This window comes from Aristolochia californica, unplaced genomic scaffold (genome assembly GCF_029961685.1).
Source record: "Aristolochia californica isolate CCGP_79_NKW_82.1479 unplaced genomic scaffold, dmAriCali1.0.hap1 SCAF_12, whole genome shotgun sequence".
NCBI lineage: Eukaryota > Viridiplantae > Streptophyta > Magnoliopsida > Piperales > Aristolochiaceae > Aristolochia > Aristolochia californica.
In genome coordinates, this window is record NW_027181793.1 from 8,221,782 (window position 1) to 8,240,453 (window position 18,672).

The following is an 18,672-nucleotide window of genomic DNA, read 5'->3' on the forward strand; positions in this document are numbered from 1 at the left end:
GGAACGAAAAGAATATCAGTGAGCGGAAGTGAAGGCGTGATAGAAGTGGATCCTTTCCCTTGGACTTTGGTTTGAGAACTGTCAACTATGGTAACATTCTTCAACCATTTGTTATTAAAAATATCTTCTTCATCAATAGGTGGTCCTCTGTTGGTGAGGTGGCCAAGTAGGTCCTTTGTTATAAAAACCTCTGAACTGATGGGGACCAACTCATAAAATTTGCTACCCCTCATAAGGGTATAGTGGTAATTCTCAGTATATCACCTTTGATATACATATTCTCTTCGGCCATGATAGGCCCTTCAATGAAAATAACTCTCAAAAAATTTCTAACAATAACACCAAATAGTATTCTTCAAACAACTTGATGTATGGAGAACTTTAGCATTGACACTAAATCAGTATTCTAATTTTTTTCCTTATATTCCACTCATAAGAGACTCAATGTCAATCTTCAATATCAGGGGACTCTAGTTCCCATGAAATTTTTTTTTCAACAAACTGATCATGGATTGGTCTCAATTAACAGAAATTCCAAATTGACAAAAATGTTTTGATAGCTTCTTCTAGATGGAGAGACATGCATATCTACAAGATCATAAGATGAAAGGCATTCACAAACTCATATTTAAATCATCTTCTAAATTCAGAAACCAGTAACTTGAAGTAATAAAAAATGAAGAATTTATCTCACGGTTTGTGATATTTCTTCACAAAAGAGTCTTATTTGAGTGGTGTTGATCATATCTTTTTAGAGCATTCCTTTTGGCGAGGGATCCTAAATTTAATGCTCTGATACCATGTTGAATTTAGGATCCTTTTTCCAATATTCCTAGTAAGAGAAAAGAGAAAGAAAAAGAAGAAAAGGGAAGAAAAACTCTCAGGTAGAGAGAACAAAAGAGGAAAAAAGAGGTGTGTGCCAAGCAAACTTGATTAATTCTGAATTACAACACCTCTATTTATAGTAAAAGAACTGATAGAGTCCTTATACAATTAACCTTTCAATCTCCTAATTACATTCCAACTCTAACTCTCATAGATAAGTCTATCATTACAAGATAATACAATCCACTAGAGGTCTAATATAAGTTGAACTAGAACTCTTCTTCAATAACGTAGACATAAGTGAGAGGCAAGCTCGTGGCCTTATCCTTGTGAGTCCCACATAATCTTCCAATTCATATTGATAAGATTACCAGCTTGTGGTTTCTTTGTGGGTCCCCTTGATCTTCAAGTCTTCTAACTCATTTCAGCTTGTGCTTCTTATCTTCTTAACTCGTGCAAGCTTGTGTGAGGAATCTTCTTGGCATCCCACGTCCTCATGGTGAGTCCCACCAGCTCGTACACGATGGTGGGTCCTACAATCTAACAATTTTCTATTTTCACTTGGAGAGAACGTACAAATAGAAGGAAAAAAATTATGAAAATATTAATTTTGGTCTTTTTGCACTTGCAAAAAAAGTCCCTAAAGAAAAGAAAAGTTTGACTTTGCATTGTTTTATGAATCTCTCACAATGCAAGGGGCAATATTTATTCATTTTTTGCACTTGGGATGAAAGTACAAAGAAGAGCCAAAAAAAGTTCTAAAATATTTATTTATTTTTATTTGCACTTGAAGAGAACATACCAATAGAAAGGGGAAAAAGTATGAAAATACATTTTTTGTCTTTATCCACTTGGGGATAAAGTCTCCAAAAAAAAATAGTTTTTTTTTGTTTTATTAAACTCTCGCAATGCAAGGGGCAATATTTATTCATTTTCTTTTTGCACTTGGAACTAAAGTACCAAAAAGAGCCAAAAAGAGTACAATAATATTTATTTTTTTTCTTTTTTCCTTATGAGAGAACATACCAATAGAAGCAAAAACAAAGTATGAATTTGTTTTGCTTCAATAAGCTCTCACAATGCAAGGGGCTATATTTTATCATTTTTCTATTTGTACTTGGAATGAAAGTACAAATAGAGGAAAGTAAAATTAAGTAAAAATTTATTTCTTTTTGTTTTACACTTGAAATGAAATTACCAATAGAAGAAAGTAAAATTAATTAATTATTATTATTAATTTTTTTACACATGAAATGAAAGTACAAAAAAGTAGAAAAAAAATACAACGCTACGTTTTGTTTTTCATTTTTGCACTTGGAGAGAAAGAACCAACAAAAGCAAAGTAAAAAAAGTTTGACTTTGTTTTTCTTTATTTAGCTCTAGCAATGCAAGGGGCAATATTTATTTATTTTCTTTTTTCACTTGGAATGAAAGAACCAAGAAGAGCCAAAAAAAAGTACAAAAATATTTATTGATTTTCTATTTGCACTTGGAGAGAACATACCAATACAAGGGGAAAAAGTGTGAAAATATTAAATTGGTCTTTTTGGACTTGTAGAAAAAGTCCCAAAAGAAAATAAAAGTTTGACTTTGTTTTGTTTTATGAAGCTTTCGCAATGCAAGGGGTATTTATTCATTTGTTTTTGCACTTGAAATGGAAGTACAAAGAAAAGCCAAAAAAAAGTACAAAAATAATTATTATTTTTCTATTTGCACTTTGAGAGAACGAACCAATAAAAGCAAAAAAAATAATAAAAAATATTAATTATTTTTCTTTTTTTACTTGTAGAGAAAGTCTATGCAGAAAAAAAGATTGACTTTGTTTACTTATATTAAGGTCTGGCAATTCAAGGGGCAATATTTATTCATTTTGTTATTGCACTTGGAGTGAAAGTAGCAAGAAGAGGCAAAAAAAAGTAAAAAAAAATTATTTATTTTTTATTTGCACTTGGAGAGAACGTACCAATAGAAGCGAAAAAATTATATTTTGTCCTTTGTACATAGAAAGAAAGTCCCAATAGAAAAAAAATGACTTTGTTTTATTTTATTAAACTCTCGCAATAGAAGGGGTAATATTTATTCCTTTCCTTTTTGCACTTTGAATGAAAGTACCAAGAAAAGCCAAAAAGAGTACAATAATATTTATTTTTTTTATTTTTTGCACTCTGAGACAACATACCAATCAAGCAAAAAAAAATATGAATTTTTATTTATTTATTAAGTTCTCACATTGCAAGGGGCTATATTTTAACGTTTTTCTATTTGTACTAGGAATGAAAGTACCAACATTAGAAAGTAAAATTTATTTACTTTTTTTTACACTTCAATAGAAGAAAGTAAAATTAAGTAAAAATTTATTTGTTTTTGTTTTACAATTGAAATGAAAGTACAAAGAAGTAGAAAAAAAAGTTCAACAATATGTTTTTTTTTTTTTTTTTTGCACTTGGAGAGAAAGAACAAACAAAAGCAAATAAGAAATTTTTTGACTTTGGTTTTCTTTTAGCTCTCGTAATGCAAGGGGTAGTATTTATTGATTTTCTTTTAGCTCTCGAAACAAAAGTACCAAGAAGAGCCAAAAAAAAGTTCTAAAATATTTATCTGTTTTCTAATTTAATTGGAGAAAATATTCCAACAGAATAAAAAAGTTTGTGAAAATATTTAATGTTTTTCTTTTTTTACTAGAAGAGAAAATTGCAACAAAAACAAAATTAAAAAAAAAGTATGACTTTTTTAATTTTATCATTTTTATAAGAGAATATTTTATCATTTTTTTCTTTTTGCACACGGAACAAAAGTACGAAGAAGAAAAAAAATCATACAAAATAATTTTTTTTTCTTTTTACACCAGCAATGAGAGTACCAAGAAGTAGCAAAAAAAAGTAAAAAGCTTAATATTGAGTTTCTATTGCACATGGAGAGAACGTACCAATAGAGAGAAAAAAATATGAAAATATTAATTTTTGTCTTTTTGCACAAGGAAAAAAAGTCCCAACATAAAAGAAGAAGTTTGACTTTGTTTTGTATTTTGAAGCTCTCGCAATGTGAGGGGCAATATTTATTCATTTCTTTTTGCACTTGGAACAAAAGTACCAAGAAGTGCCAAAAAAACTTACAAAAATATTTATTCATTTTTTTTTTTTTTGCACTTGGCATGAAAGTACCTAGAAGAACCAAAAAAAGAACAAAAACATTTATTGGTTTTATATCTGTAGTTGGAGAAACGTATGAGTAGAAGCAAAAAAAAGTATGAAAATATTAATTTTTTTTCTTTTTTGCACTTCCAACAGAAAAAAAAAAAGGTTTGACTTTGTTTTGTTTGATGATGCTCTTGCAATGCAAGGAACAATATTTATTCATTTTCATCAAACACTTGGAACAAAAATATCATGAAGAGCAAAAAAGAGTACAAAAATATTTATTTATTTTATTTGCACTTGGAGAGAATGTACCAATAGAAGGAAAATAAAAGGATAAAAATATTATTTTTTGTCCTTTTGTACTTGGAGAGAAAGTCCTAACAAAAAATAAAATTTTCACTTTGTTTTGTTTTATTAAACTCTCGCATTGCAAGGTCCAATATTTATTCATTTTCTTTTTGCACTTGGAACGAAAGTACCAAGAAGAACCGAAAAGAGTACAATAATATTTATTGTTTTTCTTTTTTCACTTGGAGAGAACGTACCCATAGAAGCAAAAAAAAGTATGAATTTGTTTTGTTTTATTAAGTTGTCACAATGCAAGGCGCAATATTTTATCATTTTTCTATTTGTACTTGGAATGAAAATACCAACAGAAGAAAGTAAAATTACGTAAAAATTTATTTGTTTTTGTTTTACACTTGATATGAAAGTACCAAGAAATAGAAAAAAAGTACCACAATATGTTTTGTTTTTATTTTTGTTCTTGGAGAGAAAGAACCAACAAAGGAAAAAAAAAATTGACTTTGTTTTGCATTATTAAGCTCTCACATTGTAAGGGACAATATTTATTGATTTTATTTTTGTACTTGGAACAAAAGTACCAAGACGAACCAAAAAAAAAACCAAAATATTTATTGTTTTTCTAATTTAAATTGGAGAGAACATACCAACAGAAGAAAAAAATGTATGACAATATTTATTATTTTTCATGTTCGACTAGAAAAGAAAGTTGTACCAAAAACAAAATTAAAAAAAAAGTATGACTTTGTTTTGTTTTATTAAACACTCACAAAGCAAGAGACAATATTTTGTCTTTTTTTTTTTTTGCACATCAAAACGAAAATACGAAGAAGGAGAAAAAAAGTAACTCAAAATAAATTTATTTTCTTTTTGCACTAGAAATGAGAGTACGAAGAAGTAACAAAAAAAATGTAAAAAAATTATTATTGATTTTCTATTTGCTCTTGGAGAGAACATAACAAAAGAAGGAAAAAAGTACAAAATTTTTAATTTGTTACTTTTTGCACTTGGAGAAAGTGTTCCAATAGAAATAAAGAAGTTTGACTTTGTTTTCTTTTATGAAGCTCTCGCAACGTAAGGGGCAATATTTTTTCATTTTCTTTTTGCACTTGGAACAAAGAGCTAAGAAGAGCCAAAAAAAGTAAAAAAATATTTAGTGATTATCTATTTGCATTTGGAGAGAATGTACCAATAGAAGGAAAAAAAGCGTATAATATTATTTTTTGTCCTTTTGTACTTTGAGAAAAAGTCTCAATAGAAAAAAAATTTTGATTTTGTTTTGTTTTATGAAGCTCCCAAGGGGCAATATTTTTTCATTTTGACTTTGCACTTAGAACGCAAGTACCAAGAAAGCCAAAAAAAAGTACAAAATTATTTATTGAAGGGAAAAAAGTATGAAAATATTAATTTTTGTCTTATTGCACTTGGTTAAAAAGTCCCAAAAGAAAAAAATATTTGACTTTGTTTTGTTTTATGAAGCTCTCACAATGCAAGGGTTAGTATTTATTCATTTTCTTTTTGCACTTAGAACGAAAGTACAAAGAAGAATTGTGAGAGGCAATATTAATTATTTGAACAGAAAAAAAGAAGTTTGAAAATATTAATTTTTTTTTTTTTTTTGCACTTGTACGGAATGTCTGAACAGAAAAAAAAAGTTTGACTTTGTTTTGTTTTTTTAAGCTTTCGCAATGCAAGGGGCAATTTTATTCATTTTCTTTTTGGACATGGATTGAAAAAAAGTGAAAAAATAATTATTGATTTTCTATTTGCATTTGGAGAGAAAGTACCAATAGAAAGAAAAAAAGTATGAAAATATTATTTTTTGTCTTTTTTCAAATGAAGAAAAAGGCCAAATAGAAAAAAAAAAATTTGACTTTGTTTTGTTTTATGAAGCTCTTGCAATACAAGCGGCAATATTTATTCGTTTTCTTTTTGCACTTGGAACAAAAGTACCAAGAAGAGCCAAAAAAAGTATGAAAATATTAATTTTTTTCTTTTTAGCACTTGGTGAATATGTCCCAACAGAAGAAAAAAAAAGTTTGGCTTTGTTTTCTTTGATGATGCTCTCGCAATGCAAGGGGCAATATTTATTAATTATCCTGAAACACTTGGAACAAAAATAACAAGAAGAGCAAACAAAAGTACAAAAATATTATATTTTTTAGTTTCACTTGGAGAGAACGTACCAATAGAAAGAAAATAAGAATAAAAATAATATTTTTTGTCTTTTTGCACATGGAGAGAAAGTCCCAACTAAAAATAAAAAAATGACTTTGTTTTGTTTTATTAAACTCTCACAATGCAAGGGGCAATATTTATTCATTTTCTTTTGCACTTGGAATGAAAGTACCAAGAAGAGCCGAAAAGAGTACAATAATATTTATTGTTTTTCTTTCTTCACTTGGAGAGAAAGTACCAGTAGAAGAAAAAAAAAGTATGAATTTTTTTGTTTTATTAAGGTCTCACAATGCAAGGCGTAATATTTTATAGTTTTTTAATTTATACTAGGAATGAAAATACCAACAGAAGAAAGTAAAATTACGTAAAAAATTATTTGTTTTTGGTTTACACTTGAAATGAAAGTACCAAGAAGTTGAAAAAAAAAGTAGCACAAAATGTTTTGTTTTTATTTTTGTTCTTAGAGAGAAAGAACCAACAAAAAAAAAGAAAAAAAATTGACTTTGTTTTGCTTTATTAAGCTCTAACAATGTAAGGGGTAGTATTTATTGATTTTCTTTTTGCACTTGGAACAAAAGTACCAAGAAGAGCCCAAAAAATACTAAAAAATTATTGTTTTTCTAATTTAAATCGGAGAGAACATAACAACAGAAGAAAAAATGTATGCCAATATTCATTGTTTTTCTTGTTCGACTAGTAGAGAAAGTTGCAACAAAAAAATAATTAAAAAAAAATTGATTGTTTTTTGTTTTATTAAACTCTCACAATGTATAGGGCAATATTTATTCATTTTCTTTTTGCACTTCGAACGAAAGTACCATGAAGAGCCAAAAAGAGTACAATAATATTTATTGTTTGACTTTATGCACTTTGAGAGATCGTACCAATAGAAGCAAAAAAGAAGTATGAATTTTGTTTTCTTTATTAACCTCTCACAATGCAAGGGACCATATTTTATCATTTTTCTATTTGTACTTGGTATGAAAGTACCAACAGAAGAGAGCAAAATTAAGTAAAAATTAATTTGTTTTTGTTTCACACTTGAAACGAAAGTACTAAGAAGTAAAAAAAGTTCAACAATATGTTTTTTTATTCTTTTTGCACTTGGAGAGAAAGAACCTAAAAAAGCAAAGAAAAAAAATTTGACTTTGTTTTGCTTTATTAAGATCTCGCAATGCAAGGGGCAGTATTTAATGATTTTGTTTTCTGCCCTTGAAACATAAGTACCAAGAATAGCCAAAAAAAGTACTAAAATATTTATTTGTTTTCTAATTTATCTTGGAGCGAACAGACCAATAGAATAAAAAAATGTGTGATAATATTTATTGTTTTTATTTTTGGACTCGAAGAGAAAGTTGTAACAGAAACAAAATTAAAAAAAAAACAAAGTATGACTTTGTTTTCTTTTATTAAGCTCTCACAATGCAAAAGATAATATTTTGCCATTTTTTCTTTTTGCACATGGATTGAAAGTACAGAGAAGAAGAAAAAAAAGTAATACAAAATAAATTTGTTTTCTTTTTGCACTAGAAATGAGAGTACCAAGAAGTAGCAAACCAAGTCAAAAAATTATTATTGATTTTCTATTTGCACTTGGAGATAATATATAGAGGGAAAAAATGAATGAAAATACAATTTTTTATCTTTTTGCACTTGGAGAAAAAGTCCCAACAAAAAAAAAAGTTTGACTTTGTTTTTTTTTATGAAGCTCTCACAATTCAAGGGGAAATATTTATTCATTTTCTTTTTATACTTGGAATGAAAAGTACCAAGAAGAGTCATAAAAAACTACAAAAATATTTATCAATTTTCTATTTGCACTTGGAGAGAACGTACCAATAGAAGGAAAAAGATGTGTGAAAATATTATTTTTTGTCCTTTTGCACTTGGGAGAAAAAAGTCTCAAAAGAAAAAAAAATAATTGACTGGGTTTTGTTTTATGAAGCTCTCGCAATGCAAGGGGTAATATTTATTGATTTTCTATTTGCACTTGGAGAGAAAGTACAAATAGAAGGTAAAAAGTATAAAAATATAAATTATTTTTCTTTTAGCACTTCGGGAAAAAGTCCCAATAGAAAAAAAAAGTTTGACTTTGTTTTGTTTTATTTAACTCTCGCAATGCAAGGGGTAATATTTATTCATTTTCCTTTTGCACTTGGAATGAAATTAGTAAGAAAAGCCAAAAAAACTAAAAAAATATTTATTTATTTTTTATTTGTACTAGTAGAGATGTACCAATAGAAGGAAAAGAAAGTATGAAATTATTATTTTTTGACTTTTTGCACATGGAGAAAAAGCCTCGATAGAAAAAAAATAATTGACTTTGTTTTGTTTCGTGAAGCTCTCACAATGCAAGGGGCAATATTTATTTATTTTATTTTTGAAGTTGGAACGGAAGTACAAAGAAGAGCCAAAAAAGAGTACAAAATTATTTATTTATTTTCTATATGCACTTGGATAGAATGTACCAATAGATGCCAAAAAAAGTATGAAAATATTAATTGTTTTTCTTTTTGCACTTGTAGGGAAAGTCCCAATAGAAAAAAAACAGATTTGATTTTTTTTGTTTTATTTAGCTCTTGCAATGCAAGGGGCAATATTTATGCATTTTCTTTTTGAACTTTGAACGAAAGTACCAAGAAGAGCCAAAAAAAAGTACAAAAATATATAATGATTTTATATTTGCACTTGGAGAGAACGTACCATTAGAAGGAAAAAAAGTATGAAAATATTAATTGTTTTTCTTTTATCACATAGAGAAAAAGAGTAAAAAAATGCTAAAATATTTATTGGTTTTATAATTTAAATTTGAGAGGAAGTACCAACAGAAGAAAAAATGTTTGACAATATTTATTAATTTTTTCGGACTAAAAGAAAAAGTTGCAATAGAAACAAAATTAAAAAAAAGTATGACTTTTTTTTATTTTATTAAACTCTCACAATGCAAGAGACAATATTTTGTCGTTTTTTTATTTTTTCACATGGAACGAAAGTACGAAGAAGAAGAAAAAAAATGTAATACATTATAATTTTTTTTTTTTTTTGCACTAGAAATGAGAGTTCCAAGAAGTAGCAAGAAAAAAGTAAAAAACGTATTATTGATTTTCTATTTGCACTTGGATAGAACGTATAGGATGATAAAAATGAATGAAAATATTAATTTTGTCCTTATGCACTTGGAGAAAAAGTCCCAATAGAAAAAAAAAGTTTGACTTTGTTTTATTTTATGAAGTTCTCACAATTCAAGGTACAATATTTATTCATTTTCTTTTTGCACTTGGAACGAAAGTAAAAAAAAGAGCCATAAAAAAGTACAAAAATATTTAATGATTTTCTATTTGCACTAGGAGAGAATGTACAAATAGAAGGAAAAAAACAGTGAAAATATAATTTTTTGTCCTTTTGCACTTGGAGAAAAAGTCTCAACAGAAAAAAAAATTGACTTTATTTTGTTTTATGAAGCTCTCCCAATGCAAGGGGCAATATTTATTCATTTTCTTTTTGCACTTGGAACGAAAGTACGAAGAAGAGCCAAAAAAGTATACAAAAATATTTATTAATTTTCTATTTGCACATACAGAGAACATACCAATAGAAGGAAAAGCAAAGTATAAAACTATTAATTATTTTTATTTTAGCACTTGGAGAGAAATTCCCAACATAAAAAAAAAAGTTTGGCTTTGTTTTGTTTAATTTAGCTCTCGCAATGCAAGGGGCAATATTTATTCATTTTCTTTTTGCACTTGGAATGAAAGTACCAAAAAGACCAAAAAAAGTGTACAAAAATATTTAGTGATTTTCTATTTGCACTTGGAAAGAATGTACCAATACAAGACAAAACAAAGTATGAAAATATTAATTGTTTTTCTTCTTTTGCACTTGCAGAGAAAAGTCCCAACAGAAAAAAAAAAACTTTGACTTTGTTTTGTTTTATTCACCTATTGCAATGCAAGGGGCAACATTTATTCATTTTATTTTTGCACTTGTAATGAAATTAGCAAGAAGAGTAAAAAAAGTACAAAAATATTATTTTTTGTCCTTTTGCACTTGGAGAAAAAGTCTCAACAGAAAAAAAAAAATTGACTTTATTTTGTTTTATGAAGCTCTCCCAATGCAAGGGGCAATATTTATTCATTTTCTTTTTGCACTTGGAACGAAAGTACGAAGAAGAGCCAAAAAAGTATACAAAAATATTTATTAATTTTCTATTTGCACATACAGAGAACATACCAATAGAAGGAAAAGCAAAGTATAAAACTATTAATTATTTTTATTTTAGCACTTGGAGAGAAATTCCCAACATAAAAAAAAAAAGTTTGGCTTTGTTTTGTTTAATTTAGCTCTCGCAATGCAAGGGGCAATATTTATTCATTTTCTTTTTGCACTTGGAATGAAAGTACCAAAAAGACCAAAAAAAGTGTACAAAAATATTTAGTGATTTTCTATTTGCACTTGGAAAGAATGTACCAATACAAGACAAAACAAAGTATGAAAATATTAATTGTTTTTCTTCTTTTGCACTTGCAGAGAAAAGTCCCAACAGAAAAAAAAAAACTTTGACTTTGTTTTGTTTTATTCACCTATTGCAATGCAAGGGGCAACATTTATTCATTTTATTTTTGCACTTGTAATGAAATTAGCAAGAAGAGTAAAAAAAGTACAAAAATTTTATTTTTTGTTTATTTGCAGTAGGAGAGAAAGTCCCAATAGAAAAAAAATTGACTTTGTTTTATTTTATTAAACTCTCGCAATGCAAGGGGCAATATTTATTTATTTTCTTTTTGCACTTGGAATGAAAGTACCAAGAAGAGCCATAAAGAGTACAATAATATGTATTATTTTTCTTTTTGTACTATAAGAGAACATACCAATAGAAGCAAAAAAAAAGTATTATTTTTTTTTTTTTTGCTTTATTAAGCTCTCACAATGCAAGGGGCTATATTTAATCATTTTTCTATTTTTACTTGGTATGAAAGTACTAACATAAGAAAATAAAATTAATTAAAAATTTATTTGTTTTTGTTTCACACTTGAAATGAAAGTACCAAGAAGAAAAAAAAAAGTACAACAATATGTTTTGTCTTTCTTTTTGAACTTGGGGAGAAAGAACCAACAAAAGCAAAGAAAAAACGTTTGACCTTGTTTTGCTTTATTAAGCTCTCGCAATGCAAGGGGCAGTATTTATTGATTTTCTTTCTGCACTTGAAACAAAAGTACCAAGAAGAGCCAAAACAAAATGCTAAAATATTTTTTGGTTTTCTAATTTAAATTGGAGAGGACGTCCCAATAGAAGAAAAAAAATGTATGACAATTTTTTTTTCTTTTTGGACTAGAAGAGAAAGTTGCAATAAATTTTTTTTTTAAAATGTGTGACTCTGTTTTGTTTTATCAGACTCTCACAATGCAAGAGACAATATTTTGTCATTTTTTATTTTTGTACATGGAACGAAAGTACAAAGAAGAAGAAAAAACAGTAATACAAAATAAAATTGTTTTCTTTTTGCACTAGAAATGAGAGTACCAAGAAGTACAAAAAAAAGTTAAAAAATTATTATTGATTTTTTAATTGCACTTGGAGAGAACATATATAAGGAAAAAAAGAATGAAAATATTAATTTTTTTATTTTTGAAAAAGTTAAAATTTGTTTTGTTTTATGAAACTCTCGTTGATCATTATAAAAAAAAAGTTAGAATTTGTTTTGTTTTATGAAACTCTCATAATGCAATGGGCAATATTTATTCATTTTCTTTTTTGCACTTGGAACGAAAGTACCAACAAGAGCCAAAAAATGTACAAAATTGTTTATTGATTTTCTATTAGCACTTGGAGAGAACATACCAATAGAAGCAAAAAAAAGTATGAAAATATTAATAGTTTTTTTTTTTTTTGCACTTTTACAGAAAGTCCCAACAGAAAAAAAAAAGTTTGACTATGTTTTTTTTTTATTAAGCTCTTACAATACAAGGGGCAATATTTATTCATTTTCTTTTTTGCTTGTAGAATTTAGGATCCCATGAGAAGAACTTTAGATCAACGAGGAAGAAGAAGAAGAAGAGAGAAAGGAGAGGAGAAGCAGAAGAACGTAGAAGGAGAGAGTTTGGATTAAGGGAAGAAGGGTTTGTGTCAAATAATAAAGAGGAAGGTTGGACAAATTTGTGGAAGAAGAGGAGAGGACTTCAATGCTCTACCTCTTAGCCAATGCCTTTATTTATAATTTTACAATGCCCTTAGGGGTACAACTTGATAAAACAAAAGACATAAAAGGAACACATATTTACACCTCTATGCCATCTTTATGGAAAGTACCATATTTTACACATATGCCACTCCTTTGACATGTGGTCTTCTTGTCTTGAGCTTGTGGGCTTCAGCCCATCTTCCAACACTCCCCCTCCAGCTGGAGGAGAAAAGACATCATAAATACCCAGCTTGCCACATATAAAAGATAGGATTTTAGATGTAACGGGTTTAGTGAGAATATCAGCTACTTGCTCTTGAGATGAAACATGTTTGAGGAAGAGTATTCCAGCTTGAAACTTCTCCCATATAAAGTGACAATCCACCTCAATATGTTTAGTTCTTTCATAGCAGACTAGATTTGAAGTAATATGAATGACTGTTTGGTTATCACAATGCAGACCCATGGAACCTCTTTTATAAAATCCTAATTCGGTAAGAAGGGTCCTAATCCATAATAGTTCACTAACTATATGGGCCATACCTCTGTATTCTACTTTGGCGCTAGATCTTGCAGCCACATTTTGCTTCTTACTTTTCCATGTAACCAAGTTCCCTCTAACAGGAGTACAATATACCGATGTAGATTTCCTATCATTGGGTGATCCCCAATCTGCATATGAGAAGTTTTCTATGTTGAAGTGCCCATATTTTTTATACAACAATCCTCTTCCCGGAGCTCCTTTTAGGTATCGTAATATTCTCTCTAAGGCCTGCCAATGGGTAACTTGTGGTTTGTGCATGAATTGACTCACCACACTTACAACATATGATATGTTCGGCCTAGTTACCTTGAGATAGATCAGTTTTCCCATGAGTCTTGGATATTTTCCAATATCAATATCTTATCTAGTCATGGCACACAATTTTACATTTGTATCCATAGCTGTGTCAACTGGTTGACAACCCTTCATTTCTATTTCTTCGAGGAGATACAAGACATATTTCCCTTGAGACAATATCATTCCATGCTTGGATTGAAGAACTTCTATGCCCAAAAAATATTTAAGCATACCCAGATCTTTAGTCTTGAATTCCTGATATATCATATTCTTCACTTCTTGTATGCTTTGAGCATCATCACCGGTTATGATAAAATCATCAACATATAAAGCCAATAATATTTTCCCTATTACAGTATCTTTAAAATATACTAAATGATCAACTGAGTACCGATTAAAACCAAACCGTAGAAGTGCTTGAATAAATTTATCATACCAAGCCCAAGGGGACTGTTTAAGCCCTCATAAAGATTTTTTAACTGGTACACGGACTCCCCCTCAACCACGGTGGTTGAACCATATAAATTTCCTCACGTATATAACCATTTAAAAAGGTATTTTAACATCCAATTGATACATGGGCTATGATGAGTTAGCAGTAATAGATAAGATGATATGTCCCGAATTCAATTTGGCAATAAGAGCAAAGTTTCCCTCATAATCTATCCCATAGCACTGAATATAACCTTTAGCAACGAGTTGAGCTTTAAGATGTGCAATCGATCCATCCGGTTATGTTTCACTAAAAATACCCATCTACAACCAACTGGTCTTTTACCTTTTGGGGGTGATGCTAAGGACCAGGTTTGATTTTCATACAAGGCATGCATTTCTTCATCCTTAGCCACCTTCCATCCTAGAGGCTTCAAAGCTTCCTAATACAGCTATGGAATGGAAGTAGAAGAAAGAGAAGCAAAGAACTGAAAGCACTTAGAAGACAAGCGATGGTGAGACAGAATTTGAGATAGGATGCGAAGTAGTACAAGAACGACATTCCTTTCTTAAAGCAATAGTCCTAGTATCAAATTCAGGCCCAAACATACGAGGAGAAGGACTTACCTCTGGTGGATCCGACAACTCCAAAGGTGAAGGTGTTACAATATGTTGGAATGTATATAAGATAGGTTTTATAGTACATTTTTTTTATAAATAATGACATGTACATAGGTTAATTAGAAAGGGATTAGTTGGGCTGGGTTGCATTGTATTTAGCCCAGTGGCTGTATTGTAATTGACCTAACCCTAAGTTTACATAGAAAAGAAGGAGAGGGGAGCAGCACTCCTTTTTTTCCAGCCTCCTTTGTGTCATCTTGCTCACAGTGAACTCAGAGCTTGAAGCTTTGGTCCTTGGCTGTTTCGTCTGCCTCTTGGGGTGGTGTTTCTGTCCATCGAACTCAGAGCTTGGAGCTCTTGCTCATGGCTGTGCTGTTAGCCTCATTTGGTGGTGGTTCTGTCCACGCAAACTTAGAGCTTAGAGCTCTAGTTCTTGGCTGTTCCATCAGGCTTCAACAGTGGACGTTGGCTGATCTCATCAGGCTTCATTCATCTAGAAATCTTTGTCAGAAGGTATGGCCAATGTGTTAGGGGTGGATTAATATCAACATTGAAAGGTACAAGCAGACACAGAGTGGTAGACGGAAATTTCCATCATGGAGGAGCATCATGGGAGGAGTAGAAGGAGGTGTCCTCAAAGAAAGTCACATTCCGAGAAAGAAGCATCCTCCGAAGGGTAGGATTTAATAGACATAACCTTTCTGTGTGCAAGAGTACCCCAAAAAAATACACCTCATAGACTGAGGATCAAGTTTTTTTTTTTTTTTTTTTGTGTGGAAGTAACATGAAAAAAACATGTACATCCAAACTCTTTAAGAGGAAGAGAAAATGGATCTTCACCATGAAATAAAATAGAGTAAGGAGTTTTACTATGAAGAACTGATGAAGGTAACCTATTAATAAGAAAGCATGCCGTAAGTATAGCATGAGGCCATTAAAAATAGGGTACCTTCATGGAGTTGAGGAGGCCCCGAGCAACTTCAAGAAGGTAACGATTCTTCCTTTCAACACATGATGTTTGATGGATAAGCCCATTACTCTCACAAAATGATCTGAATTCATTAGACAAATATTCCTTAGTATTATCAGACCAAAGGATTTGAATTTTCTTCCCAAATTGTGTCAATACCATAGCATGAAAGTTTTTCAATTGAGGAAGAATTTCTGAACGTTCTTTAAATAAATATAACCAAGTCACTCAGGTAAAATCATCAACAAAAGTGACAAAATATTTAACTTGAGAAATATTTGAGACACATAAAGGTCCCCATACATCAGAATGTATTAACTCAAAAGGAGCAGCACTTGTAGTTGTAAGAGGAGAATATGTACTCCTAATGTGTTTACTTAATTGAAAAACCTCACAACTAAAAGTAGAAAGTATTTTTAAATATGGAAGCCAAGAATGAAGTGAAGAGGTTGACGGATGACCAAGCCGGTTGTGCCAAAGTTGGGCCTTGGATGTAGATGATAAGGCAGCTAATGGTGGAAGAGTGAAGTAGTACAAGCTCCCTTTTCATGGCCACCACCAATCACCCTCTTCATAGTGAGATCCTGAAATATGCAAGAAGACGGTGAGTAGGTGACAAAGTAATTGAACTGTTTTGTTACTTGACTAACAAAAAGCAAATTTAAAGGAAATTGAGGGACAAAACATCTTGAAGAGGAATAGATGAGGTAAGAGAGGAGGAACCTTTGCTAAGGACCTTGGTTTGGGTACCATTTTCAATAGTAACGAATTTTTGAGGAAGACAATGAGATAATGATTGAAACAAGTGTTTATTACCTGACAGATGTTCGGAGGCCCTGGAGTTGATGATCCAAGAGGAAGAAGATGAAGAGGAAGAAAGCATAATTGAGGCAATGGTGGTAGTGGCAGTAGATAATGGAGGAATGGAGGATTCCATTAAGGACTTCATCTTCTAAAATGCAACATAGTCTTCAGCAGTGAGAGTCACATTTCCGTAGTGGGAGTCAGCCTTTTCTTCATGTTTCTAAACATTAACAGAGACAAGGTTAGTCGTGACCCAATCAAGCTTGCCATGAAGTTTCTAGCATGTTTCCATAAGGTGGTTCTGATCACCACAGTAAGTGCAAAGTCGAGGCTCAGTACGGGAATTATTCGGACCTGTTCCACCACCTCTATTTTCTGCCCCCTCTTCATAGTTCTTCCCTCTCTCATATTTTTGCCCCGTCGTTGGTATGAGGATGATGTACCCCAATTGTCTAAGAACATAGCCGATGGAGCATCAATAGGAGTAGAAAGGGATGGATCAGGGATCCATAGTAATGTGGCACTGATGTCATCGAAGGATGGAAGAGCGGAGGAACATAGAAGTTGGGTCTTCACAACGTCAAGGTAAGGCTTAGTATTTGACAAGAAAATAGTTGCTGCCAAGGCCTCTCATTGTCGTTCTTGAACAGCAATGTCAGTGGACTATGGCTGAGCTATTTTCCATTCTTGGAGAAGGCCCCGAAACCGGGCCAAAAACTCATGAATGTTATCTCCGTGTTTAGTATGAAACATACTTTGTAAGACATAATTTACTCTTTGTAATGAGGCCGTACTTGAATAGAGCTTAGTAAAAGTGTCCCAAATGTCCTTGGTTATTTCCAAGCGGACCACATTGTTAGCTACATGCACTTCCATGCTATTGATGAGCCAACTGATAACCATGTTATCATTTTTAACCCAGTTTTAGTAGGCTTCAACTTCCTCATCAATCGGAGCAGGGATTTTGATAACAAGACTAAGAAGGTCACGAGTAATGAGAACCCTCTGTACCGATTGTGATCAGCTAAGGTAATGGGAGAGACCTCTTAGTGGAATCATAGTAATGCGGAGTTTGTCACTCTTATTACTGGTGTGTCCACTCTCCATGATGAGGCCAAGCAAATGTGGAGGTCAAGGGCAGGGGCCTTCTTCAAATAACAATTACTCAATGTAATTTAAAGAACCCGTGGACCAAATCAGACACCAATAATAGTGGGAAAAAGAGAAAAGAATTTCTTCACAAAAGTAAGCACCAAATCATCAACAAATTTCTGCTTTTGGCAAGTGAGAATAAGATCCAGCCATCACTCAATTCTCTTATATTCTTAAAGTAAAAAACAAAGAGGAGAAGCTAGATGCAACCGCTTAGGCCTTAATCCAAACTCCAACACAAACCGAGAGCAAAAAATATTTAGAGAAAACTTAGAGGCAAATTTTTGGAAGATCGGCCCAAGCCCACGTGACAAAGGAAGGCCACATATCTAAGAGTATTATAAGATGAACCACACGACCAAGGAAGGACTACAAGATGGGCCCAAGCCCATAAGAAGTAGGACACACCATGAATACCACGAGCTGACATCCTGATCACATAAGTCGGAAGATTAAGAAAGACTCACAAAGGCATCTTTATCTTATGGTCACGTCCTAGATGAGTTCTAGTTTGAGTTATGTTTGTCTTTTATCTATATTGAGTGATTTAATTATGTTAGGACTTATCTTTAAGTGTTAGAGTTTGGGTGTAATTGGGACAAAGGTAGTTTTATTGTAATTGGACTCTACTACCTTCCTCTATTATAAATAGAGGTTCATGTACTCTGATTATAATATATTAATGAAGTCCATGAAGTATTTTTATTTTCCATAAATTCAACACAAATCACAACACTAAGAAAAAAATTTATCTTGGCTTATTGCTACATCAATAATATTTGGTTCAAGCTGGGATCACTACCATTACATCCCAGCTTGAGGGGGAGAAGTAGAAGAAGTACAAGAAAGAGGTATTTTATTCCATATGTTGTGGATAAGTTTATGTGAATAAAATATTCAAGAAAGGGGGTGCACAAAAGATGAAGTTTATGCATCTAAGAAAAAATATTTATATCGGATGATGATTATTTCATGGGTCCTTCTACAAGGTTTATTATTTTGGTATGTGTTATATGAGTTGGAAGATGGTCGTGTATATTCAGCTGCAACTATTATGTCTCTTAGGGGACATTATTATTGAAGAAGAGGTGGCCCCAGTACCTTCTCTCATACCATAATTTATTTGACTCTAAAAAATATCACGGTTTGGAGACCATGAGAGTTGGTGCCCAGATTTGGACACCATGATAAATTTAACTCTAAAAAATATCACAATTGGGATACCATGAG

General features: G+C 31.1%; 1 protein-coding gene across 1 annotated transcript; it reads right to left on the bottom strand.

Moving 5' to 3' along the window:
* Positions 1-1,094: 1,094 nt before the first annotated feature.
* LOC137946571 (secreted RxLR effector protein 161-like) lies at positions 1,095-13,424 on the bottom strand. Its single transcript, XM_068792911.1, has 3 exons — positions 13,166-13,424; positions 1,277-1,358; positions 1,095-1,170 (listed from the first exon to the last, which is right to left on the bottom strand). The coding sequence occupies exons 1-3, from the start codon at positions 13,422-13,424 to the stop codon at positions 1,095-1,097; spliced, it is 417 nt and encodes a 138-aa protein (XP_068649012.1).
* Positions 13,425-18,672: the final 5,248 nt, after the last annotated feature.